Here is a 27,219-nt window from a genome sequence, read left to right on the forward strand (position 1 = left end):
CACCGATCTGACATTGGGGACCTCTCCTGGAGATAGATCACACATGAATAACTCGGCCCTGCAATAGTAGATGTGGGAACGTCTCACCTGTACAGGGTTATTCCCAGGGTGGTAAGCTGCCATCTCGATATCATCCGGGTGTCGGACCCCCACCGATCTGACATTGGGGACCTCTCCTGGAGATAGATCACACATGAATAACTCGGCCCTGCAATAGTAGATGTGGGAACGTCTCACCTGTACAGGGTTATTCCCAGGGTGGTAAGCTGCCATCTCGATATCATCCGGGTGTCGGACCCCCACCGATCTGACATTGGGGAAATCTGGAGATAGATCACACATGAATAACTCGGCCCTACAATATTAGATGTGGGGAATGTCTCCATTGTACAGGGTTATTCCCAGGGTGGTAAGCTGCCATCTCGATATCATCCGGGTGTCGGCCCCCACCTATCTGACATTGGGGGCCTCTCCTGAAGATAGATCACACATGAATAGCTCGGCCCTACAATATTAGATGTGGGGAATGTCTCCATTGTACAGGGTTATTCCCAGGGTGGTAAGCTGCCATCTTGATATCATCCGGGTGTCAGCCCCCACCTATCTGACATTGGGGGCCTCTCCTGAAGATAGATCACACATGAATAGCTCGGCCCTACAATAGTAGATGTGGGAGAGTCTCGCCTGTACAGGGTTATTCACAGGGTGGTAAGCTTCCATCTCAATATCATCCAGGTGTCGGACCCCCACCCATCTGACATTGGGGACCTCTCCTGAAGACAGATCACACATGAATAACTCGGCCCTCCAATAAGTGAAATAATTGCAGGTTTTTATTCTTGTGCTATCCAGAATGACACACATTTGGGACACATTCTTGGTCCCTGGACCTTCATCTGACAGAACGGATTGTCAGTATTGAATAGAGGCTAGGTGACAGCAGGGGGCGCTGGGGAGGTAGTGGCGGTAATTTATTGCACAATTGATTAGCGATGCAATTTAGTGATCAATTAGCGATGGCGTGCCAAGCATTATAGCATCAGTCAGGTTACGCTGTACAGATGGCACAGAATTATCTGCCTCACGGACATTAGCTTGGCCACAGATTCTGTCTAAAGTCTCAGAATAATCTTACGTCTCTGTATTAATTTTTCTTTCTTATAGACTTCCATCATTTTCAACTGTAATAATAAATACTACCGCCACATGCAGCACATCATAAGAGAAGGCCTGCAGAAGTATCACCATGACCCAGTGCTTCTGTTTTTCAAGGCATATAGTATCCTTATGGAAGGTAATTTTAGGAGATGCAATATTCATTAAAGTACTGATTTATGTTAGTTTGTAAGGGCGCAGTCAGAGGGCCATATAAATCGGACTGAGATCAGAAGGTAATGCTCGGACTGGCCGGCGGCTCTATGACCACAGCATAGAAATACATGAAGCTGCCATGCTGTGGTCAGGAGGGCGCCGACCAGTCTGTACATTGCATTACGATCATGGTCCAATTTATACATCCATCTGAATGTGCCCTTAGATGGAAATATGTCTTTGTATCCGTTTACTTGTTTTTAGGCTTTATGTAATTTTTATTGGCATGCTCTCATACAGCCCCTGACCAGAAATCTCAGGGACTGCAGCACAGATTAGGACATCTGGCTTATTTTGCCTTTTTGTTCACATATGTTATGTCAGTTCTGCCATATACTGTGTATATAATGTGCCTGATAAAGAAATTATAATTATATTCTTCTATTTTATTTTATAACAGATCGTGTGCAGGAAGCCATCCGAGAGCTGGAGTCCATCAAAGATGCCCCTGAAGTCTCCTTATGTGCCGTCATGTTACTGATGTATGCACACAAAAAAAGTGAAATTGTTGGTAAGAGTTTTGTCATCAGTATAAACTACAGGTGCACAGAAATTCCGGCACTTTTTATATTTTGCATGCGTTTTACATACCTGCAGATCAGTGGGGTCCGGAGCCTGAGAGACAGCAGAGAAATGTGCAGCTCATGTGGCAGGGGCGCTCACACAGTACAGAATGTGGATACAATAGAGAGTCAAAGGCATCATGGTTATTACAATTATTATTGTTGTATCCATACTCCACTTTTTATGTGTGCTCAAGCAGAGCATGTGGTCTCCTTGCTCCCAAGCTGCACTCCGCTCTGCCAACTTTCAAGCAATCGGGGGTCTCAGAACCCAGACCTCCACTAATCTGCAGGCATGTAAAGTGCCTGCTAAATGTAAAAAAAATGCAGAAAGGTTTAGTTTCTCTTGAAATATTTTAAAATGTAATATTTCTTACAGATCGTGATGCAGTTTCTGAGTTAGAGGCAAACTTAAAAGAAACCCGCAGATCAGCAGGAGCGAAAGCACTGTACTTTGCAGGCTTGATTCTATGGCTGCTTGGCAGAAGTGATAAGGCACAGGAGTATGTGGACAGGATGCTAAAGATGTCTAACCGGTCCGGGGAGGTAAGTAATGGAACAGTGAAAGGTTTCCTGTGGGAAGACATGTTTCTTCAACATTACCTTTATTTCCATCATGGCTGATATTCTTATAGGGCTTGGTGTTGAAAGGATGGCTGAATTTAACTCCTGGGACATCGGTAGCAAAGTGCCTTAAATACTTTGATGAAGGAATTCAAGGCAATAAGGATTTATTTGGAATTGTTGGAAAGGTGAGTGGTCGTGTTCTGATCTGTCAGTCTGATCATTATGTCTCTTTGAAGCTTATTGTCACGGATGTGTCAGGAACTGCACACCATTGCACTGCATCTGGCTGCAGAGGGTCTCAGTAGTTTGCTTTGCAGACTTCTGCCTGGTCCTTCTGACTCTAGGACCCAGTGGCAGCCTTCCCCCGGCTCTAATGGTCACTCCTGGATCTGGGTGTTTATAACTCCCAACTTCCTGTTAGGAGCTGCTGGTGATATTTTCTATTTGCTCTTTCCTGTTGAGGCTTGGAGCTCTTGCATTCTGCTATTGTCCTCTTTGGAGTTTGGAGGACGTTGGTGTTTCTCTCTGAGTCTACTCATGCTAAGTGTCCCCCTTGTTTTGTCTATCCTAGCTGCCTTTAGTGTTAGTGGGGTTCAACCAGCGTTCACCCCTTTATTCCTTAAGCAGGGCTTACCGCTAGGGTCTGGCAGGGATTACAGTATACAGTTGTGGCCAAAAGTATTGACACCCCTGCAATTCTGTCAGATAATACTCAGTTTCTTCCTGAAAATGATTGCAAACACGTTGTTTGGTATTATTATCTTCATTTAATTTGTCTTAAATGAAAAAACACAAAAGAGAATGAAGCAAAAAGCAAAACATTGATCATTTCACACAAAACTCCCAAAATGGGCCAGACAAAAGTATTGGCACCCTCAGTCTAATACTTGGTTGCGCAACCTTTAGCCAAAATAACTGCGACCAACTGCATCCGGTAACCATCAATGAGTTTCTTACAATGCTATGCTAGAATTTTAGACCATTCTTCTTTGCCAAACTGCTCCAGGTCCCTGATATTTGAAGGGTGCCTTCTCCAAACTGACCTTTATAGATCTCTCCACAGGTGTTCTATGGGATTCAGGTCTGGACTCATTGCTGGCCACCTTAGAAGTCTCCAGTGCTTTCTCTCAAACCATTTTCTAGTGCTTTTTGAAGTGTGTTTTGGGTCATTGTCCTGCTGGAAGACCCATGACCTCTGAGGGAGACCCAGCTTTCTCACACTGGGCCCTACATTATGCTGCAAAATTTGTTGGTAGTCTTCTGACTTCATAATGCCATGCACACGGTCAAGCAGTCCAGTGCCAGAGGCAGCAAAGCAACCCCAAAATATCAGGGAACCTCCACCATGTTTTACTGTAGGGACCGTGTTCTTTTCTTTGAATGCCTCTTTTTTTTCTTCTGTAAACTCTATGTTGATGCCTTTGCCCAAAAAGCTCTATTTTTGACTCATCTGACCAGAGAACATTCTTCCAAAACGTTTTAGGCTTTTTCAGGTAAGTTTTGGCAAACTCCAGCCTGACTTTTTTATGTCTCGGGGTAAGAAGTGGGGTCTTCCTGGGTCTCCTGCCATACAGTCCCTTTTCATTCAGACGCCGACGGATAGTACGGGTTGACACTGTCGTACCCTCGGACTGCAGGGCAGCTTGAACTTGTTTGGATGTTAGTCGAAGTTTTTTATCCAACATCCGCACAATCTTGCATTGAAATCGCTTGTCAATTTTTCTTTTCCGTCCACATCTTGGGAGGTTAGCCACAGTGCCATGGGCTTTAAACTTCTTGATGACACTGCGCACGGTAGACACCGGAACATTCAGGTCTTTGGAGATGGACTTGTAGCCTTGAGATTGCTCATGCTTCCCCACAATTTGGTTTCTCAAGTCCTCAGACAGTTCTTTGGTCTTCTTTCTTTTCTCCATGCTCAATGTGGTACACACAAGGACACGGGACAGAGGTTGAGTCAACTTTAATCCTTGTCAACTGGCTGCAAGTGTGATTTAGTTATTGCCAACACCTGTTAGATGCCACAGGTAAGTTACAGGTGCTGTTAATTACACAATTAGAGAAGCATCACATGATTTTTCAAACAGTGCCAATACTTTTGTCCACCCCCTTTTTTATGTTTGGTGTGGAATTATATCCAATTTGGCTTTAGGACAATTCTTTTTCTGTTTTTTCATTTAAGACAAATTAAATGAAGATAATAATACCAAAGAATTTGTGTTTGCAATCATTTTCAGGAAGAAACTGAGTATTATCTGACAGAATTGCAGGGGTGTAAATACTTTTGGCCACAGCTGTAAATACTACAAACAGTATAATGTCCCCCTACAATCTCCAAACAGTCTAATGGCCCCCATATAGCCTTCCACACAGAATAATGACCCTACATAGCCCTTCAATTAATATAATAGCACTTTAAACAATATAATGACTCCCACATAGTACTGAAAACAGTATAACTGCATCCACAAAGCCTTCCAAACAGTATAATGGCCCTATAAAGCCCTTCAAGTAATTTTAATGGCATCCACATAGCCCTCAAAAAGTATAATGGCCCCCACATAGCCCTTCAAACAGTATAACAGCTCTCTGTTCCATTATTGCTTTCAACTGTAATTGCACCTAGGATACAGATACAGTCTAAACTGAGATGCCGGGTGGGGGCCCGACCCTGCCACTAGTTTCCCCCAGACTCAAAGGCACCGTATCGGCTATGTGGTCTGCCCTGCTATGAAGAGCCCCATGTGAATAGATCCGTGGTCGATCATGCCACCTCTGCTCCATTGATTCTTAATGTGAGTGCCAAAGACCAGATGAACGCTGCTCTCGGCTACCTCCAATAATCCCATATAGCAGGGGTGCCCGATCTGTGGCGCACGATGTGTTGTTCACAGCTGTCTGCAAGCTTAGTACATTAGCATCAGGTCTAGCAAAAAGCTATAAAGAGAAGGTCTCTAAGTGGTGACTTTTGTGTGTAGTCTTGTACAGAAAAATCAGCTTTGAATGTCCATATACTCAAGAGGGGGTGGCTAGGATGATATCTGTGCACTATTTGTGGGGAACCTTTAGCTGTCATTACCCAAGCCCTTGGGATCTGGGTGTCACTACAGTGGGGAAGAGGCCTTTGGATGTAGCTGGTGACCCTCTTACAGAGCTGAATGTGACTCTCATGGAGGAAATAGTTGATGAAGTAAACGTGGCTGGGAACTTAGGAGGCAGCGGTTATGCTATCCTCAAATTTTGGATCACAAGAGGAGGAAGACCAGCATTCACTCAGACTTTAAGTTTGGACTTCAGAAAGGCAGATTTTAATGGACTCAGGAAGAGGGTAGGAAAGGTCCAATGGGTGGATGTTCTGAAGGACAGAAATGTTCAAGAACGTTGGGAGATTTTGCTAAATGAAATTCTCACTGCACAGTCAGTAACAATCCGAGAAGAAGGAAGAATTAGAAGCATTTTAAAGAGACCAGGATATGGTATTCTGAATAACAAATGTTTGGGGGGGGGGGGGTGTTCAGGGTATGGGGGAGGGGGAATCACCTTTGGTTGAGAATGTTATTTGTGTATGTGTAACTGTTATAAAATTAATAAAAATTTACTTAATTAAGAAAAAAGAGAAATGTATATTAAATGGAAAGAGAGGGGCATATTTAAAGAAGAATATAATGCTGTCTGCAGGGAATGCAGGGCAAGCGTTAGAAGAGCTCAAGCCAGTAATGAAGCGAGGTTTGCAAGAGAGATGAAAAGCAGTAAAAAAACATTTTGGGGGTATGTCGAAAGCAAAAGAAAGTCAAAGATGCTATAGGATTTTTACAGGATGAAAAGGGTGAAGTGGTTAAAAGTGATGTTGAGGAGGCCTAACGTTTAAAATACTATTTTGCATCTGTGTTCTCTAAGAAAGCAATTGTAACATCAACTGATCTTCATGGTGTTCTTAAAGGAATAAAATAATTCACACTATCTATAAACAGAGAGATGGTGAGGGAACACTTAGCTAACTCAAATTAATTTGAATCTCCTGGTCCAGATGAATTACATCCTAGGGTACCGAAAGAGATAGCAAAGCAAATTGCAGAACCACTAGCCAGAATCTTTGAAAAATCTTGGTGAACAGGAGAAGTCCCAGAAGATTGGAGAATGGCAAATGTTGTCCCTATCTTCAAAAAAAGAAAGAAGATGGAACCAGGAAATTACAGGCCAGTTGTAATGACATGGGGACAGTGTCACCAGGTTTAAGCCTGGTGGCGCTAACAGGGGACGCGCGCCAATACACAGGGTGAGCAGAGACCGAGGAGCGCAGTGCGCACAGGACCTGAGCTTAGCTGGTCACATGACCACACGGGGCGGAGCTAGCTGATCACATGATCGCCAGGGGCGGATCTACCGCATGCGAGGAAGGGGAGCCGGCTGACCGCACAGAATACAAAGGACAAAACCAATAACATAGAGAGCAAAGCCAAGGGTCAGAAGCCAGACAGGAACGAGATAACCAGGGGCAAGACAGACGAGAAACCAGAGGCAAGCAAAGGGTTCAGAATACCAGGAGTGACGAATCAGTACCGAGCAGAAAGACAGAGACAATAGTCAAGGGACAAAACCAGGTCATACACAGCAAACTCACACACACAGAGGAACAACGATACAGAGAGTAACCTGGGTCAGCGACCACAAACCAAGTAAACAGAAGTATCACCGACACTGGACCCAGGAACTACCAACATTAAATAGCCGCCCCAAAACCAAAGAGAGGCGGACAGACTTAACCCTGACCTGACCAGGGCGGAGCCAGAACCACCCCATCCTGAGTCATGACACCAGTGAGCCTTACTTCTATACCAGGAAATATCTTTGAACAAATTATTAAACAGCATGTATGTAAGTACTTGAATAAGAATACAGTAATTAACCAGAGTCAGCATGGGTTTGTAGCAAACAAGTCATGCTGGTCTAATCTAATTTCCTTCTATGATGGAATCACTGAATGGGTGGATCTGGGAAATGTGGTAGATATAGTATATCTCGACTTCAGCAAAGTATTTGACAAGGTATCTCATACTATTCTTATTGAAAAAAATGACCATATATGGGATTGACAAGTGTACGGTTAGGTGGACTCACAACTGGCTCAGTGATCATACTCAAAGAATGGTAATAACTGTTTGCACATCCTATTGGAAGATTGTTTCAAGTGGGGTACCACAAGGCTTTGTCCTGGCCCCAGTGCAGTTCAACATTTTTATAAATGATCTAGATAAGGAAACTGAAGGTAAACTAATCAAAGTTGCAGACGATGCAAAGCTAGGAGGGATGGTTAGCACTAGATGGTATTTAATTGGGAGAAATGCAAGATTCTAAATCTGTGCAAGAAAAATGAAAATTACATCTATAAAATGGGAGAAATAGAACTAAGCAACAGCACATGTGAAAAAGACTTAGGCTGCCGTCACACTAGCAGTATTTGGTCAGTATTTTACATCAGTATTTGTAAGCCAAAACCAGGAGTGGAACAAATAGAGGAAAAGTATAATAGAAACATATGCACCACTTCTGCATTTATCACCCACTCCTGGTTTTGGCTTACAAATACTGATGTGAAATACTGACCAAATACTGATAGTGTGACGGCAGCCTTAGGTGTACTTATAGATCACAGACTGCACATGAGTCACCAGTGTGATGCAGCAGAAAAAAGGCAAACAGATCTCTGGGATGTATTCAGAGAAGTAAAGAGCCTAGATCACGTGAAGTAATTATCCCCCTCTACTCCTCCTTGGTCAGGCCTCATCTGGAATACTGTATTTGGTTCTGGGCCCCATATTTTAAAAATAACATTGAAAAACTGGAGAAGGTTCAGAGAAGAGCTGCCATGATGGTGAGCGGACTGCAAAGTATGTCCTACGAGGAATGGTTAAAGTATCTGGGAATGTTTTAGCTCGCAAAAAAGAAGGCTAAGAGGAGACTTAATAGCTGTTTACAATTATCTGATCTGAAGGCTGTGACGGTGTAGAGGGATCATCCCTACTCTCATTTGCACATGGAAACACGAGAATCAATGGAATGAAACTGAAATGGAGAAGATACAGATTAGATATTAGCAAAAACTTTAACTGTGAGAGATGGTGAGTTCTCCTTCAATGGAAGTCTTCAAACAGAGGCTGGACAGACATCTGTCTGAGATGGTTTATTGAATCCTGCATTGAGCAGCGGGTTGGACACGATGACCCTGGAGGTCCCTTCCAACTCTAACATTATATCATTCTACCATTCTCAAGGTAAACCTGAATGAGGACCACTGCCATAGAGAATGGATAGGGGATAAATTCAAAACTTGGTGCAACCCCTTTAAGTTGGTGCAAGATCTTACATGCACAATGTGACTTCATGTTTGACTGTGAGCAGTGATGAAGTAATAACCCGATAACTCTTAGTGATGGGACTGCCCGTGAACAGACATTTATAATTTTTTTGTGGATAAGTGATAAATGTGTTTCAATGGAACAATGAAATATTCCTATTGGGATGAAAAGGAGGCCGCATATGTTTATCCAGTGCTGTACAGACTTTCTTGCTTTGTCTTATTTAGTCATACGTATGTCTTTTCTTTTTTTTTTTACAGGCAGAATGTCTGATGATGCAAAAAAATTATTCAGGTGCTTTGGATGTGATTAACCAAACTATTGTTAGTTTTCCTAAATTTACAGCTGCACTTGTATTAAAGATGAAATATGTTCTAGCCATGCAGGACTGGGATCAAAGTCTGGAGATAGCCCAGCGGTAAGAGCAAAAATGAGCAAGTGATGGAAAAGAGAAATAGGAAATGCGAATATCGGGCAAATGTACCATGTAAGTGGCGTATCTGCAGTATAGATCATGGCTTACATACCTATATCTTTATTACATGATGATGAAGACTCCTCACAATACAGAGGAATAACATTGACGCTCTTCAGATGACGGCCTTTTATTGTCTCACAAGAGAAGGAGATGGAGCAAAGGTTAGTGTTATCCATTGATTATCTTCAAATGCTTCTTTAATGTCTTCACTCTTCGGGATGTAATATTATGTTTTAGGGAGGGTGCACCTAAATATTCCTGCATCTGTAAAAGCCCCATCTATCAAAATGTAAAATTATTTAACCAATAAGGTAAGTAAAAATCAAAAAGCCGTTTTTCGGTCACTGCATCTCTCCCAAAAAAAAGCAAAATGCAGAATGTACCCCAAAGCGGTGCCCATAAAAACAACAGCTTAGCACAAAAAACAAGCCCTGACGCAGCTCCATCAATAAAAAAAATCTAAAAGGGATGGATCTAAGAAAATGGTGATATCAAACACTTTTTTTATTGTAAGTTCAGAATTTTTGTACACTATTAATTTAATTTTATGGTATTTCTGTAATCGTACTGACTTGGAGAATCAGGCCGCCAATCTATTTTCTCCGCAAAATAATATATGTAAAAACGGAACCGATAAAAGAATTGCTGTTTTTTATTTTTCACCATTTTTATCTCACTTAGATTTTTTTTGTCCATTTTTCAGTGCATTGTATGGTAATATCGAAACTGCATTCAAAACTATAATTCATCCTGCAAAAACAAACCCTCATATTGATATGTTGAAAACATGAAAAAAAAGTTACGGATGTTAGATTAAGAGGAGGAAAAAAATAAAAGTTAAAGGAGTTATCTGACAAAGACAACCTCTATTTAATGTGAAGCCAGCGTCTGACTACCTGTGATGCACAGGCGTTCTTCTGTAACACTATCGTTATTTAGCCGGCACAAGACAGAGTAAAGTCAGATAAAATATAACATTCCTGCTTCTACGATCTTTAGAGCAACATCCACATCATCCAGGATCCTCTCTGTCAAACTTCCAGTGTGGGTGTAATTCATCCAATGATGTTATCAGTCCTGCTGAGGCTAGTAGTTCCACAAGCGATCACTGCCAACAATACTGGAGTTTCCCCTTATGGAACAACTGGACATAGAGCATCTCACTTTTGGAAAATTTGCTTCCAACTGGGGTGTTATACTCACAAGAATAAATGAGTTACAAACCTATTTTTATGTATATCAAACATGCACCATGACAGCTTCCCCACAACCCTGGGTTTCGCCCGACGGCTTCTTCTTGGGGCAAAGTCTTCTCCCACAGACCCTAATATATTTGTCACACTACAGGCACTTGACTATGTGAAAGAATTGATCAGCGCCCTTGATACATCTGAACCTCGGAACTCCGTGCTGCATTTCCAAAAACTCCTTGTACTTTGCAATTTGGTAAGAATGCCTTTACTTTATGGTATGTTAGTTGTTTAAGTGACAAAAAGTAATATGTGCACTCAACTCTCCAGGGGGTTCAGACTGAGCTGGAAGACTACGGTATAACAAAATAAGAAAAAAAATCAGCCGCACTCGCATAAAGTTCTTTTGAAATAGGTGTCAGTAATTATTACATAACTAATCATTCACCACAGAAATTGAAGATAGGTGCAATAATAGCTTAGGACCTTAGGTATCCATGGTTATGGCCACTGACAACCAGCTAACTGTCACTAGATCAGTGGACGTAACCATGAATACCTAAGGTCCTCCGATGCCTACAGATGAGGAAAGAGAATCAGAAGAACTACACTACATTTCTAATTGGAGGTATTTGCTAATACTATTATTATTACACCTACTACATATTGGGCTTGGATCTTGGACATGAATACTCCTTTTAAAGGTATGTGTACACTGAGGTTCTTTCTAGTGGAAACCCCTTCAGGAATTTTTAAATAATTTTTGCAGTTTTTTTTTTGAAGAGGTTTTTTTTTTAAGCCTTTTGCCTAGTTTAGAGCTGATTCCATCAGAAATAACTTCAAATAAGTGACCTGCACCTTCTTTTTTTTCCACCAGGTGTTTTTCAAAACCCGAAGCAGAAAAAAAAAATGCTCAAAAGACTGAATATATGTGCAGCAAAAAACCTCAGTGCACACAGCCTTATAGACCAACTGTGCAGAACAGGGATTTAGGGTATGTTCCCTCGGTCAGGAAACGCTGCGGGTTGGACGCTGCGTACATCCGCAGTTATCAATCCATCCGCAGCGGCCAGATGTTGCAGCATAGTGGATGGGATTGATGTTGCAGCATAGTGGATGGGATTTGAAGAAATCTCATCTCCACTATGCGTGCACGGACGCCTCCAGCTTCCCTGCGGAGACGGACACGCGACGCGTCTTTCGAGACTGCAGCATGTCAATTTATCTTGCGGAGACGCTCAGTCTCCACAAGATAAATGTTCCTGTCCAATGTATTGGGCGCGGTGATTCTGCACGGTTCAATGAACACATGCGGAATCACCTGCGTTCAATAGCCGGCAGCACTTTGGACGGAGCGGACATGTGCTGCTTCCAAAATGCTGCCGGTTCCTGACCGTGGGAACATACCCTTAGTATGTCCTAAAGATCCTGCAACGAGAGATATTGTATAATGGTAAAAATAATAAGTTGCATTCATCCTAAACTTTTTCTTTTGTTCCCCAATTTTCCTTTAAGTGTGGAAGGCACAAGTCAATCCTGCAAGAGATCTTTGGTTTCTGTGAGCGCACATACCGGGTTTCTCCTGAGGAGGCAGCGCTTGCTACAGAACTGGGCAACCAGCTGCTGTATCTGGGCAATGTGGCTAAAGCCGCCAGCTGGTATTCATCCGCCATGGCGCTAGATGGGAATCATGTGGAAGCTCTTATAGGTCCGTATGTTCCTGGATTTCACATTTAACCCCTTACGTTCACCGTCCATTTTCCTTTTTACGTTTGCATTTTTCCCTTCTCTTAGTACAAGAGCTGTAACCTTTTATTTTACCATCAATATAGCTATATGAAGACTTGTTTTTTGCAAAATGGATTTTACTTTTGAATGACACAATTCTTTTCCCATAAAATGTACTCAAAAATGTTGAAAAAAAAAACCTCCAAGTGGGATGAATCATGAAAAAAATGTTGCCATTGTGTTTTGGACATTTTTGTTATGGTATTCATTGCATGGTCAAAATGACCTGGAATTATGATTATCCAGGTCCGTACAATTACAGCGATACCAAACTTACATGTTTAATTGATGAAAAAAATGTAGATTTATGTCACCATTCTCTGAGACCAGTATTGGTTGATGGATTGGTTGATGGAGCTGCACAAGGGCTTGTTTTTTGCCAGGTGAGTCGATGGTTTTATTGATGCCAATTTTGGGTGTATATGACTTCTTTGTAGGTTTCTTATTTGTTGCATTTTCTTTAGGCCTCTTTCACATGTCAGTGTCTCCAGTACGTGTGGTGACAGTTTTCACATGTCCCGGAGACCCTGACACACGTAGACCCATTCAAATGAATCGGTCTGTGCACATATCTGTGTTTTTTCACGGACCGTGTGTCCGAGTGACCTACACATAGACATGTTTGTTTTTGTGCAGCTGCACGGATCACACGGACCCATTCAAGTCAATGGCTCTGTGTAAACACGTACCGCACACGGATGCCGTCCATGTGATGCATCAGTATCACACGGACTGCCGCCGGGGAAGAAGCGTTACAGTAAGCGCTCTTCCCCGGCGGCAGGTACTGAAGACAGCTCTCATCATTCTCCCCTGCTCTGCCTGCGATCGGCGCGAGCATAGGAGAATGAGGAGTACTGCAGGAATTAAGTACAGTCATTGATAGACCATTATTTTTAATCTTTAAAGAGTCCATAATAACAGGGTCTGTACCACAGGACTGGCGTATAGCAAATGTGGTGCCAATATTCAAAAAGGGGACAAAAACTGAACTCGGAAATTATAGGCCAGTAAGCTTAACCTCTACTGTGGGGAAAATCCTGGAGGGCATTCTAAGGGATGCTATACTGGAGTATCTGAAGAGGAATAACCTCATGACCAGGGCCGGACTGGGACTAAAATTCAGCCCTGGCATTTGAAGTTACACAGGCCCACTTGTCACATGGTGACTGTATAATATCTTTGTACACTTGTAGGCAGGGCCGGTTTTAGGCAAAGTGGGGCCCTAGGCAAAGTTTAAAATGGGGCCCAAAATGCTAACATATTGCACATCACACAGAAGCCTTTCTGTTGTATTTACGTGCGCTGAGTTCAGGCCGCTAAACGAGTTTGATCGACAATACTGAAGTTGTTCAACGCTTGTTTCCCGGCCTCTTTCCACCAGCTGAGGAATAATGATGAGACAGAACGATCACTAATAGATCACCATACAGTATCATGTTTTCAGCAGCACATCTACAGTTTACACTGGCAATGTGCTGCTGACAACAAGGCTTTTTGTTCCAGCAAAAACAATCCGAATATGCAGCATTTTACTTGTTTAGTAAAATACACCCCATAGTCCTCCATATATTATAATGTGCTCCATAGTCCTCCATATAGTATAATACACTCCCTATAGTCCTCCATATATTAAAATACACTGCTCAGTCCTCCACATAGTATAATACACTCCTCATAGTCCTCCATATAGCATAATACAATCCTCATAGTCCTCCATATAGCATAATACAATCCTCATAGTGCTCCATATAGTATAATGCACCGCCACAGTCATCCATGTAGTACAATTCACTTCCCATAGTATAATGCACCCCATAGTTCTTCATATAGTATAACGTATTCCCCATAGTCCTCGATACAGTATAATGCAGCCCACATATAGTATAATGCAGCCACCCCAGAGTATAATGCAGCCACCCCAGAGTATAATGCAGCCACCCCAGAGTATAATGCAGCCACCCCACAGAGTATAATGCAGCCACCCCAGAGTATGTAACCCCCATAGAATATAATACAGCCCACCTCCCCATAATATATAATGTAGCCCCCCATAGAATATAATGCAGGCCCCCATAGTATATAACGCAGCCTCCCCCATAGAATATAATATACCCCCACAATAGTATATAACACAGCCACATAGTACATAACATGGCCTCCCCCATAGAATATAATATACTCCCCATAGTATATAGCAAAGCCCGCATATTATATAGCACAAACCGCATAGTATACAGCACAGCCTGCATACTATAGCACAGCTCGCGTAGTAGATAACACAGCCCACACAGCAGTATTCAGCACAGACCACACAGTAGTATACAGCACAGACCACACAGTAGTATACAGCACAGCCCACGTAGAAGTATACAGCACAGTCCACACAGTAGTATACAGCACAGCCCACAGAGTAATATATGCAGCACAGCCCACAAAGTAATATATACAGCACAGCCCACAAAGTAATATATACAGCACAGCCCACAGAGAACTATATACAGCACAGCCCACAGAGAACTATATACAGCACAGCCCACAGAGAACTATATAAAGCACAGCCCAGAGTACTATATACAGCACAGCCCAGAGTACTATATAAAGCACAGCCCAGAGAGTACTATATACAGCACAGCCCACAGAGTACTATATACAGCACAGCCCACAGAGAACTATATACAGCACACAGTAGTATACAGCACAGAGCACAGCCCACAGAGAACTATATACAGCCCACAGTAGTATACAGCACAGAGCACAGCCCACAGAGAGCTATATACAGCCCACAGTAGTATACAGCACAGAGCACAGCCCACAGAGAACTATATACAGCCCACAGCAGTATACAGCACAGAGCACAGCCCACAGAGAACTATATACAGCCCACAGCAGTATACAGCACAGAGCACAGCCCACAGAGAACTATATATAGCACAGAGCACACAGTAGTATACAGCACAGAGCACAGCCCACAGAGAGCTATATACAGCCCACAGCAGTATACAGCACAGAGCACAGCCCACAGAGAACTATATACAGCCCACAGCAGTATACAGCACAGAGCACAGCCCACAGAGAACTATATATAGCACAGACCACACAGTAGTATACAGCACAGAGCACAGCCCACAGAGAGCTATATACAGCCCACAGCAGTATACAGCACAGAGCACAGCCCACAGAGAACTATATACAGCCCACAGTAGTATACAGCACAGAGCACAGCCCACAGAGAACTATATACAGCCCACAGCAGTATACAGCACAGAGCACAGCCCACAGAGAACTATATACAGCCCACAGTAGTATACAGCACAGAGCACAGCCCACAGAGAGCTATATACAGCCCACAGTAGTATACAGCACAGAGCACAGCCCACAGAGAACTATATACAGCCCACAGCAGTATACAGCACAGAGCACAGCCCACAGAGAACTATATACAGCCCACAGCAGTATACAGCACAGAGCACAGCCCACAGAGAACTATATATAGCACAGAGCACACAGTAGTATACAGCACAGAGCACAGCCCACAGAGAACTATATACAGCCCACAGCAGTATACAGCACAGAGCACAGCCCACAGAGAACTATATACAGCCCACAGCAGTATACAGCACAGAGCACAGCCCACAGAGAACTATATATAGCACAGAGCACACAGTAGTATACAGCACAGAGCACAGCCCACAGAGAGCTATATACAGCCCACAGCAGTATACAGCACAGAGCACAGCCCACAGAGAACTATATACAGCCCACAGTAGTATACAGCACAGAGCACAGCCCACAGAGAACTATATACAGCCCACAGCAGTATACAGCACAGAGCACAGCCCACAGAGAACTATATACAGCCCACAGCAGTATACAGCACAGAGCACAGCCCACAGAGAACTATATATAGCACAGAGCACACAGTAGTATACAGCACAGAGCACAGCCCACAGAGAGCTATATACAGCCCACAGCAGTATACAGCACAGAGCACAGCCCACAGAGAACTATATACAGCCCACAGTAGTATACAGCACAGAGCACAGCCCACAGAGAACTATATACAGCCCACAGCAGTATACAGCACAGAGCACAGCCCACAGAGAACTATATATAGCACAGAGCACACAGTAGTATACAGCACAGAGCACAGCCCACAGAGAGCTATATACAGCCCACAGCAGTATACAGCACAGAGCACAGCCCACAGAGAACTATATACAGCCCACAGTAGTATACAGCACAGAGCACAGCCCACAGAGAGCTATATACAGCCCACAGCAGTATACAGCACAGAGCACAGCCCACAGAGAACTATATACAGCCCACAGTAGTATACAGCACAGAGCACAGCCCACAGAGAACTATATACAGCCCACAGCAGTATACAGCAGAGAGCACAGCCCACAGAGAACTATATACAGCCCACAGCAGTATACAGCACAGAGCACAGCCCACAGAGAACTATATACAGCCCACATCTCTTCTCTTCCTCCCCTCACCTCCTCCGAGAATGGCCCCACAGTCCAGAAAAAAAAAAAACTCTCCTCACCTCTCCTCGTGCCCAGCGTTGCTTCCTGGTTCCTGCTCCTGTCTCAGCAGCTGCAGTCTGCCCGGGACACAGCAGGTGCGCGATGATATGACATCATCGCGCACCCGCAGTGTCAGAGGCAGAGCGGGGAATGATGGGAGAGGAACGTCTGTAGACGCTCTCTCCTCCATCATTGCATTCAACTGTACCGGCGTCTATACGCCGGTATAGTTGAATGCGACGGCGGGGGCGGCGGATTGAGCGGCCCACCACTGGCACCGGCCCTTCTGGCATTTGCCAGAAGTGCCCTATGGCCAGTCCGGCCCTGCTCATGACCCAATATCAACATGGGTTTACTAGGGACCATTCCTGTCAGACTAATCTGATCAGTTTGTATGAAGAGGTAAGTTCCGGACTGGACCAAGGGAACGCAGTGGACGTGGTGTATATGGACTTTTCAAAAGCTTTTGATACGGTGCACACAAAAGGTTGATACATAAAATGAGAATAATGGGGATAGGGAAAAATATGTGTAAGTGGGTTGAGAGCTGGCTCAGGGATAGGAAACAAAGGGTGGTTATTAATGGAGCACACTCGGACTGGGTCACGGTTAGCAGTGGGGTACCACAGGGGTCAGTATTGGGCCCTCTTCTTTTTAACATATTTATTAATGACCTTGTAGGGGGCATTCAGAGTAGAATTTCAATTTTTGCAGATGACACTAAACTCTGCAGGGTAATCAATACAGAGGAGGACAATTTTATATTACAGGATGATTTATGTAAACTAGAAGCTTGGGCTGATAAATGGCAAATGAGCTTTAATGGGGATCAATGTAAGGTCACGCACTTGGGTAGAAGTAATAAGATGTATAACTATGTGCTTAATTCTAAAACTCTGGGCAAAACCGTCAATGAAAAAGACCTGGGAGTATGGGTGGATGACAAACTCATATTCAGTGGCCAGCGTCAGGCAGCTGCTACAAAGGCAAATAAAATAATGGGATATATTAAAAGAGGCATAGATGCTCATGAGGAGAACATAATTTTACCTCTATACAAGTCACTAGTTCGACCACACTTAGAATACTGTGCACAGTTCTGGTCTCCGGTGTATAAGAAAGACATAGCTGAACTGGAGCGGGTGCAGAGAAGAGCGACCAAGGTTATTAGAAGACTGGGGGGTCTGCTATACCAAGATAGGTTATTACACTTGGGGCTATTTAGTTTGGAAAAACGAAGGCTAAGGGGTGATCTTATTTTAATGTATAAATATATGAGGGGACAGTACAAAGACCTTTCTGCTGATCTTTTTAATCATAGACCGGTGACAGGGACAAGGGGGCATCCTCTACGTCTGGAGGAAAGAAGGTTTAAGCATAATAGCAGACGCGGATTCTTTACTGTAAGAGCAGTGAGACTGTGGAACTCTCTGCCGTATGATGTTGTAATGAGTGATTCATTACTTAAATTTAAGAGGGGACTGGATGCCTTTCTTGATAAGTATAATGTTACAGGGTATATACACTAGATTCCTTGATAGGGCGTTGATCCAGGGAACTAGTCTGATTGCCGTATGTGGGGTCGGGAAGGAATTTTTTCCCCAATGTGGAGCTTACTCTTTGCCACATGGGTTCTTTTTGCCTTCCTCTGGATCAACATGTGAGGGCATGTTAGGTTAGGCTATGGGTTGGACTAGATGGACTTAGTCTTCCTTCAACCTTAATAACTATGTTACTATGTTATCTAAAAGTCCGAACGATGACAGCAGGTGGGGATTTTGGGACTCTTACTCCCATCATCCGACACCTGCTGCCTCTAAAATCAGTGACAGCAGGAGCGGATGATCTGGGTATTCCTCACCCGCTGCCGCCCGTGATCTAACTAAATAAATGAATGAAAAACCCAGCGTGGGTTCTCCCCTATTTTCTAGAACAAATCAGGTAAAACTCACAGCTGGGGGCTGCAACCCTCAACTGTCAGCTTCTGCAAGGTTGGTTCTCAAGAATAAAGGAGTCCCCACACTGGTTTTTTTAAAATTATTTAAATAAATAATTAAATAAAATGGCATGGGGTACCCCCCATTTTTGACAACCAACCTTGCTAAAGCTCACATGTCTGTGGGCTACATAGTTTTCAACCAGGACGATGCCAAGATGCTGAGAGCGCAGCATCATTCACCAGTGGTGACAACATCACTGGCTTTTACCCATGGTCCTGAGGTCACTGCAGTTCAGCCCGGCCTTGATGATGTCACCGCTGGTCAATGATGCTGCGCCCTCAGCAGCTCATTCACCAGTGGTTTTCAGCCGAGACGGTCGCATCTTGGTGCCATCCAGGTTGAAAACTATTTAGCCCCCAGACATGGTTTACGGCGTGGGACACGACGGACAGGTATGGTATATTGTTGTTTTTTTTTTTTTTTTTTTATTACAGGAGATGGAGGGCATCGGGAAATTAGGCGTTGCAGTAAGCATGGTTTAATTTAGAATATTAAGGGAGTCGGTGTAATTTTTTTCAAATAAAGGATATTATTCTGGCTGTGTCTTTATTTAACATATAACTGTAGGATTAGTAATGGATAGGTGTCTTATAGACGCTTCTCCATCACTAAGCCGTGGGCTTGATGTCACCTGACATTACAGAGGTGACATATACTCCACAAATATGAACCCCACTTGCCACTGCTACAGGGCAAGTGGGAAGAGCCGAGCAAAGCTCCAAAAAAGGCGCATCTAATAGATGCACCTTTTCTGAGCAGCTGCGGGCTGCTGTTTTTAGGCTGGGGGGCCTATATCAATGGCCCCTTACTAGCTTAAGAATACCAACCCCCAGGTGTGAGCAAGGCTGGTTGTCAAAAATGGGGGGGACCCCACGCCTTTTTTTTTTAATTATTTATTTAAATAATTTATAAAAAACAGCATGAGGACCCCTCTATTCTTGATAACCAGCCTTGCTGAAGCTGACAGCTGAGGGTTGCAGCCCCCAGCTGTGAGTTTTGTCTGGTTGGTTCAAGAAAATAGGGGGGAACCCATGTCGGGTTTTTAATTCATTTATGACACACGGATATCTCCGGTACTGGTTTTTCCAGTACTGGAAATATCAGGATGTGTGAAACCAGCCTTAAGAAGATGTGGTTGCCAAAAAACATAATTTTAGCAGGGCTGTTGGGTGTTGGCACCCTTGAAATTGTTCCAGAAAGTGAAGTATTTCTCCCAGTATTTCAACATGTTTTGTTATGCACATGTTTATTTCCTTTGTGTGTATTGGAACAACACAAAAAAATGGAAAAAAAAGGCAAATTGGACATCATTTCACAAAAACCCAAACATGAGTCCAACAAAATTGTTGATACCTTTCCAAAATTGTGGGTAACTCAAGCATGTGATGCTCATTCAAACTCACCTGTGGCAAGTAACAGGTGTCAGCAATATGAAAATCACAACTGAAACCAGATAAAAGTGGGAGAAGTTGGCTAAATCTTTGCATTGTGTGTCTGTGTGTGCCACACTAAGCATGGAGAACAGAAAGAGGAGAAGAGAACTGTGAGGATTTGAGAATCAAAATTGTTGAACAATATTATCAATCTCAAGGTTACAAGTCCATCTCCAAAGATGTTGATGTTCCTTTGCCCACGGTTTTTTTTTTTCTTTGTCCTTTGACCCTCAGTTTTGACTGCAATTTATCGGTCATAATAGTGAGATTGGTGTGTATTGTTGGTAACCATCAAAAGTCCAATAACAAAAGAGATATCCCAAATCAATCCAATACCATAATGCTGTGATTTTAGGGATATAAAAGCAAAAAATGATCCTATAAGAATCGCAAGAGATAAAGTAAAAGAGCCTGAATAGCAAACAATAATTTTTCAAAACAATATAAGTCTGTCAAGGTAGACTACCATACCCTGATTCATACCTCTGAAGGCTGGCACCCTATATCCCAACGAAGTGGCGCCACCGCTCAGCGCAGGCTGTCCCTGATTAACCCTAGACAGCCCTAACAACAGTACCCCGTATAATAGAAATGTGACAGATCTTAAGATAACGCTAATGACTGTTCTAAAGAGATGACAGTTACTGTGTAACCAATAATGACCACCTGGGTGCACCTCCCATGCCACCATAGATCATCATGGTATTGCATTGATTGATTTGGGATATCTCTTTTTGCTATTGGCCTTTTGGTGGTTACCAACAATACACACCGATCTCACTATTATGACAGATAAATTGTGGTCAAAACTGATGGTCAACTAGGATAGGACTTGTTTTTCACCTCTTGCTCTTTCCTTCTATCATAATGCGCAATAGGGATATCATGGACAGCCACTGAGGAGAGGGGGCGCCACTGTCATTGTGTGTAGGGCACCAACCTCCGCTGGTAGGCAGGAATTGAGAACATGCCCTCATGAGGGCTTTGATAGCGAATCTACACTTTTTTCTTCTATCCTTATTGATATGTATTATATGTGTGTTATGTCTGTTTGGGATAATTATCCTTCCCGTGTTAAATAAGTAATTAATAAAAATATATAATTTTAGAGGTTTTCATAAACAATATTTTACCTCAAAGAATGAATTAGCTGTGACCCCCATGCTCTAAGTAGCCAGTAGCTGTGGTATATCCGACCTGTTCCTGCATGGTCAGATACAGCCATTACACAGGGGCACATTTATAAGATTATCTTGGTGTAACAACTCTGCTGGCATAACGGCATGGCCTCTCATCTCTCACACTATCTTACCCACTGCTCCAGGTCATGTTGTGGTTTCTGTTTCTTGCCAGCTCCATATTCTGTGCCTCTGCTCCCTGCATGCTTCCTGGCTGTGTGCATAGGGGGGCGGCGCCTGAACTCTGGTTCTTATAGGAATCAGGTGCATCTGTCTAATTTGTTCCTGACTAATTACCAAGAAGCCTCCAGTATTTAGTGCAGCTTCACCCAGTGGCCTGGGCCTGTGCAATGTTTTAACTCAGTTAGTATTTTGCTTCTGAGCTGCCAGGCCTTTCTCTGTGTTTCTCCTTCTCTGGAGGCTCTACTCCTTAGCTTTGCCTTGTTCTTCTTGGTCTGCCCTCCAGGAGGCTGTATATCCTGGTCTCAGTGTCTGTGTCCTTGATTTGCCTTGTTTTAGTCTGTCTGCCCTCCAGGAGGCAGAATATCCTGATCCCTGTGTCTTTGTTCTTATACCTTGTCTTGTTCCATTACCTTGTCTGAACTTTGTCCTACTTCTGTCTCCTTGTCTGCTCTGCTCTCAGCTCCGCACTCTGTGACCCTGCTTTGCTTCTTAACTGCAACCTGTGACTTTGCTATGCACTCTGTGCCTTCACTCTGCTCTTGACTCTGCACTCTGTGCCTTCACTCTGCTCTTGGCTCTGCGCCTTCACTCTGCTCTTGGCTCTGCACTTTGTGATTCTACCCTTGTCTCTCTGCGGCTTTGCCTCTGCTCCGCACTCCTGTGGTTCTGCTCCATTCTACTCTGCTCCGCTCTGCAGAAATCTCTTGCTGCAGTTCCTCTCCGCATTCCTTGCGGTTCCGCTCTGCTTAGCTTTTTGTTGCTGCGCTATCTCTTGCTTCTCTACCGCTCCTATCCACAGCCTTGCGGTTCTCTTCCTGTATGAACAGGCTTCAACCTGTTCCTTCATTCTCCTTTCCTCCTGCTTGTTTCCTTAGGCTACTTTCACACTAGCGTTAACTGCATTACGTCTCAAAACGTCTTTTTTTCGAAAAAACGCATCCAGCAAAAGTTTTTGCTGGATGCGTTTTTTCCTCATAGACTTGTATTGGCGACGTATTGCGACGGATTGACATACGTCGTGTACGTTTTACGACGGATGCGTCGAAATTTGGCGATACGTCGTCGGCAAAAAACGTTGCTTGTAGCGTTTTTTGTCTCCGCCTAAAAAACGTGTTGCGACGCATCCTGCGGCATGCGTCGTTGGCTACAATGGAAGCCTATGAGCGACGGATGCGTCGGGACACGTCATACGATGCAATGCAGCGCTGCAATACGTTTTTTTACACTGAGCATGCTCAGAAGCTGGATTTTGTTGCCAATTGGACAGACACCCCCAAATCTATATAAACCTGGCCTGGGCCTTCAACCCCACATATATGGCCACGTATATAAGTGCCACGTATATAAGTGCCACGTATATAAGTGCCACGTATATAAGTGCCACGTATATAAGTGCCACGTATATAAGTGCCACGATATTTCAGTGCCACGATATTTCAGTGCCACGTATAACCACGTAGTTATAGTATTTATAGTACGTGGCACTGAAATACGTGGCACTATGACTGTCAGAAAATGTTCATTAAACGGTTAGGTGTGAGGTTAGGGGTAGGGTTAGGGTTTGGATCCCTTTATCATCATCCGTAGTTCATTAATCGGATGAATCCACAGTCGTCTCCGTCTCCGTTGCTGCAGAAGCATCCTACGCCTTTCCGCTGCCGCCTCCTTCTCCCGCACTATGATATCCAGGCGATTCGTCTCAAAGATAACGTCGGTAACCAAACTAGCAATCCTCACAAGAACACCTTCCATCGCTGCCACAAAACTAAAACCCTCAAAGATGGGCTGTAAAAACAGTAACTATATAGTTTTCCATATTTTCCAGTAGCCAATCAAATTTGGGAGCCTCCCATTTTAAAAACTGATCTGTCGTAAAAACGGATGCAACGGATGGTAAAAACAGATGCAACGTATGCAACGCATCCAGTATTTTCGACGGAAACGTTTAGCGGATTTGCGACGGATCCGTCGAAATTCTGTATGCGTTGCATACGTTTTTCACTTTTTTTGACGCATCCGTTTTTTTGGCAAAAAACGGATTTGCGACGTAATGCAGTTAACGCTAGTGTGAAAGTAGCCTTACCTGTACCACAGGACTGGCGTATAGCAAATGTGGTGCCAATATTCAAAAAGGGGACAAAAACTGAACTCGGAAATTATAGGCCAGTAAGCTTAACCTCTACTGTGGGGAAAATCCTGGAGGGCATTCTAAGGGATGCTATACTGGAGTATCTGAAGAGGAATAACCTCATGACCCAGTATCAGCACGGGTTTACTAGGGACCGTTCATGTCAGACTAATTTGATCAGCTTCTATGAAGAGGTAAGTTCCGGACTGGACCAAGGGAACCCAGTAGATGTAGTGTATATGGACTTTTCAAAATCTTTTGGTACGGTGCAACACAAAAGGTTGATACATAAAATGAAAATAATGGGGATAGGGGAAAATATGTGTAAGTGGGTTGAGAGCTGGCTCAGGGATAGGAAACAAAGGGTGGTTATTAATGGAGCACACTCGGACTGGGTCGCGGTTAGCAGTGGGGGTACCACAGGGGTCAGTATTGGGCCCTCTTCCTTTTAACATATTTATTAATGACCTTGTAGGGGGCATTCAGAGTAGAATTTCAATATTTGCAGATGACGCTAAACTCTGCAGGGTAATCAATACAGGGGAGGACAATTTTATATTACAGGATGATTTATGTAACTAGAAGCTTGGGCTGATAAATGGCAAATGAGCTTTAATGGGGATAAATGTAAGGTCATGCACTTGGGTAGAAGTAATAAGATGTATAACTATGTGCTTAATTCTAAAACTCTGGGCAAAACCGTCAATGAAAAAGACCTGGGTGTATGGGTGGATGACGAACTCACATTTAGTGGCCAGTGTCAGGCAGCTGCTACAAAGGCAAATAAAATAATGGGATGTATTAAAAGAGGCATAGATGCTCATGAGGAGAACATAATTTTACCTCTATACAAGTCACTAGTTCGACCACACTTAGAATACTGTGCACAGTTCTGGTCTCCGGTGTATAAGAAAGACATAGCTGAACTAGAGCGGGTACAGAGAAGAGCGACCAAGGTTATTAGAGGACTGGGGGGTCTGCAATACCAAGATAGGTTATTACACTTGGGGCTGTTTAGTTTGGAAAAACGAAGACTAAGGGGTGATCTTATTTTAATGTATAAATATATGAGGGGACCTTTCTGATGATCTTTTTAATCATAGACCTGAGACAGGGACAAGGGGGCATCCTCTACGTCTGGAGGAAAGAAGGTTTAAGCATATTAAGAGATGCGGCTTCTTTACTGTAAGAGCAGTGAGACTATGGAACTCTCTGCCGTATGATGTTGTAATGAGTGATTCATTACTTAAATTTAAGAGGGGACTGGATGCCTTTCTTGAAAAGTATAATGTTACAGGGTATATACACTAGATTCCTTGATAGGGCGTTGATCCAGGGAACTAGTCTGACTGCCGTATGTGGAGTCGGGAAGGAATTTTTTTCCCCAATGTGGAGCTTACTCTTTGCCACATGGGTTTTTTTTGCCTTCCCCTGGATCAACATGTTAGGCCATGTTAGGTTAGGCTATGGGTTGAACTAGATGGACTTTAAGTCTTCCTTCAACCTTAATAACTATGTAACTATGTAACCTCCTGTGTCTCTGCCGTATCTGCCAGCCCTGTGTCTCTGCCGTATCTGCCAGCCCTGTGTCTCTGCCGTACCTGCTAGCCCTGTTTCTCTGCCGTACCTGCCAGCCCTGTGTCTCTGCCGTGCCTGCCAGCCCTGTGTCTCTGCCGTGCCTGCCAGCCCTGTGTCTCTGCCATGCCTGCCAGCCCTGTGTCTCTGCCGTACCTGCGAACCCTGTGTCTCTGCCGTGCCTGCCAGCCCTGTGTCTCTGCCTTTCCTGCCAGTCTTGTGTCTCTGCCAGCTCTGTGTCTCAGCCGTGCCAGCCTACTCGTCTGAGTTTCATCCGTGCTCATCTGCTAGTCCTGCCCGCACCAATCCTGGTGTTCCTGTTTCCCAAGTGGGATCAGCAGCCACAGCCAGACACCACCCTGGAGTAGCACTTGGCAGCTGCCTGTGAAGACCAAGGCAGCTGTCATAGTCACGCCCCTTCCAGGGTAGTCTGGTTCGTGGCACAGTGGGGCCACAAAGCCCCCGAGCTCACGCCTACCAGTCAGGGCGCAAGCGTGACACTTGGGACAGGAACATTTTTTCTAAACGCATCCATTTGTAGAAATTATTTTTATTCCAAGGTCTGTTGATTAAAATGTACTGTTGTTCGTGGAACAGCACTTTTAAGTGCCGCTGTTATAGACTGACGGCAGCATCTGAATAGTTAATGGCAACATATAAATGGTTAACAGCCATGATTGGAGTGCAGCTGTTATGAGATAGATGCGAATGGTGTAACATAGCCTGCATCTACCCGGTATTGAGAGAGCTCAACTCCTAAGCCCCTTCCACACACACAAATGCCAGCGCTGACATTCATTTATGTCCTTTTCTTCTGTGGAATTAAAGGGAATGTCCAAAATTGAAAAGCATTTTAATTAACCCTACAAAATAATGTAATGGTTTTATTGATTTTTTTTTTTTTTTTGGTAGGGTGATGTGGATAAGTCACTTTAGAAGATTATTTTTTTTGTATTTGTTGTTAGGAATCATATGGTGCCAGGTACTACAAGACAACCTGGAAGAAGCAGAGCAGCAACTTGACTTCCTTCGTGAAGTACAGCAGTCCCTGGGAAAATCAAAGGTGATGATTTACAATATAGTCCATTTATACGACACTTACCAATAACTTAAAGGAGTTGACCATGTCCATCTTGTCCATGTTGCTGTTTATCACTCTCCCATAATGGTAGTTCTGCTTCACGTCAACTGTCTTATCTATGGCATTATTTCTGTGATGCGTTGTGCATAAATACTGTATGTGATTCTTCAGATTTTGCATTAGTCTATGCCTGATGACTAGTCTCCAAAGTCTGCAATTTGTTACCATCTTTTCAGTTAGCCTGTAAAGGGAACCTGTCACTCCCAAAATCGAAGGTGAGCTAAGCCCACCGGCATTGGGGCTTATCTACAGTATTCTGGAATGCTGTAGATAAGCCCCCGATGTATCCTGAAAGATGTGAAAAAGAGGTTAGATTATACACATCCAGGGGCGGTCCGGACCGGGGTCTCCCATCTTCTTACGATGACGTCCTCTTCTTGTCTTCACGCTGCGGCTTCGGCGCAGGCGTACTTTGTCTGGCCTGTTGAGGCAGAGCAAAGTACTGCAGTGCGCAGGTGCCGGGAAAGGACAGAGAGGCCTGGCCCCTGCACACTGCAGTACTTTGCTCTGCCCTCAACAGGGCAGACAAAGTACGCCTGCGCCGGAGCCGCAGCATGAAGACAAGAGGAGGACGTCATCATAAGAAGATGAGAGGCCCCGGGCCGGACCGCGACGCCCATCGGATCGGATCACCCCCCCAGGTGAGTATAATCTAACCTCTTTTTCTCATCTTTCAGGATACATCGGGGGCTTATCTACATCATTACAGAATGCTGTAGATAAGCCCCTGATGCCGGTG

General features: G+C 43.8%; 1 protein-coding gene across 2 annotated transcripts in view; it reads left to right on the forward strand.

The window, feature by feature from the left end:
- The window catches only part of TTC21A (tetratricopeptide repeat domain 21A), a 92,144-nt gene that overhangs the window by 904 nt on the left and 64,021 nt on the right, over nt 1-27,219 (forward strand). For both annotated transcript variants that reach the window (XM_077268677.1, XM_077268676.1), the window contains exons 2-10: nt 1,165-1,294; nt 1,772-1,882; nt 2,314-2,480; nt 2,570-2,686; nt 9,118-9,275; nt 9,412-9,496; nt 10,683-10,781; nt 12,041-12,233; nt 26,305-26,402. In XM_077268677.1, the coding sequence (XP_077124792.1) occupies nt 1,207-1,294; nt 1,772-1,882; nt 2,314-2,480; nt 2,570-2,686; nt 9,118-9,275; nt 9,412-9,496; nt 10,683-10,781; nt 12,041-12,233; nt 26,305-26,402 (1,116 nt within the window). In that variant the 5' untranslated portion in view covers nt 1,165-1,206. The remainder of the gene's footprint in view (nt 1-1,164; nt 1,295-1,771; nt 1,883-2,313; nt 2,481-2,569; nt 2,687-9,117; nt 9,276-9,411; nt 9,497-10,682; nt 10,782-12,040; nt 12,234-26,304; nt 26,403-27,219) is intronic.

The sequence above is a fragment of the Ranitomeya variabilis genome, chromosome 6, assembly GCF_051348905.1.
Source record: "Ranitomeya variabilis isolate aRanVar5 chromosome 6, aRanVar5.hap1, whole genome shotgun sequence".
NCBI classification, from domain to species: Eukaryota; Metazoa; Chordata; class Amphibia; order Anura; family Dendrobatidae; genus Ranitomeya; species Ranitomeya variabilis.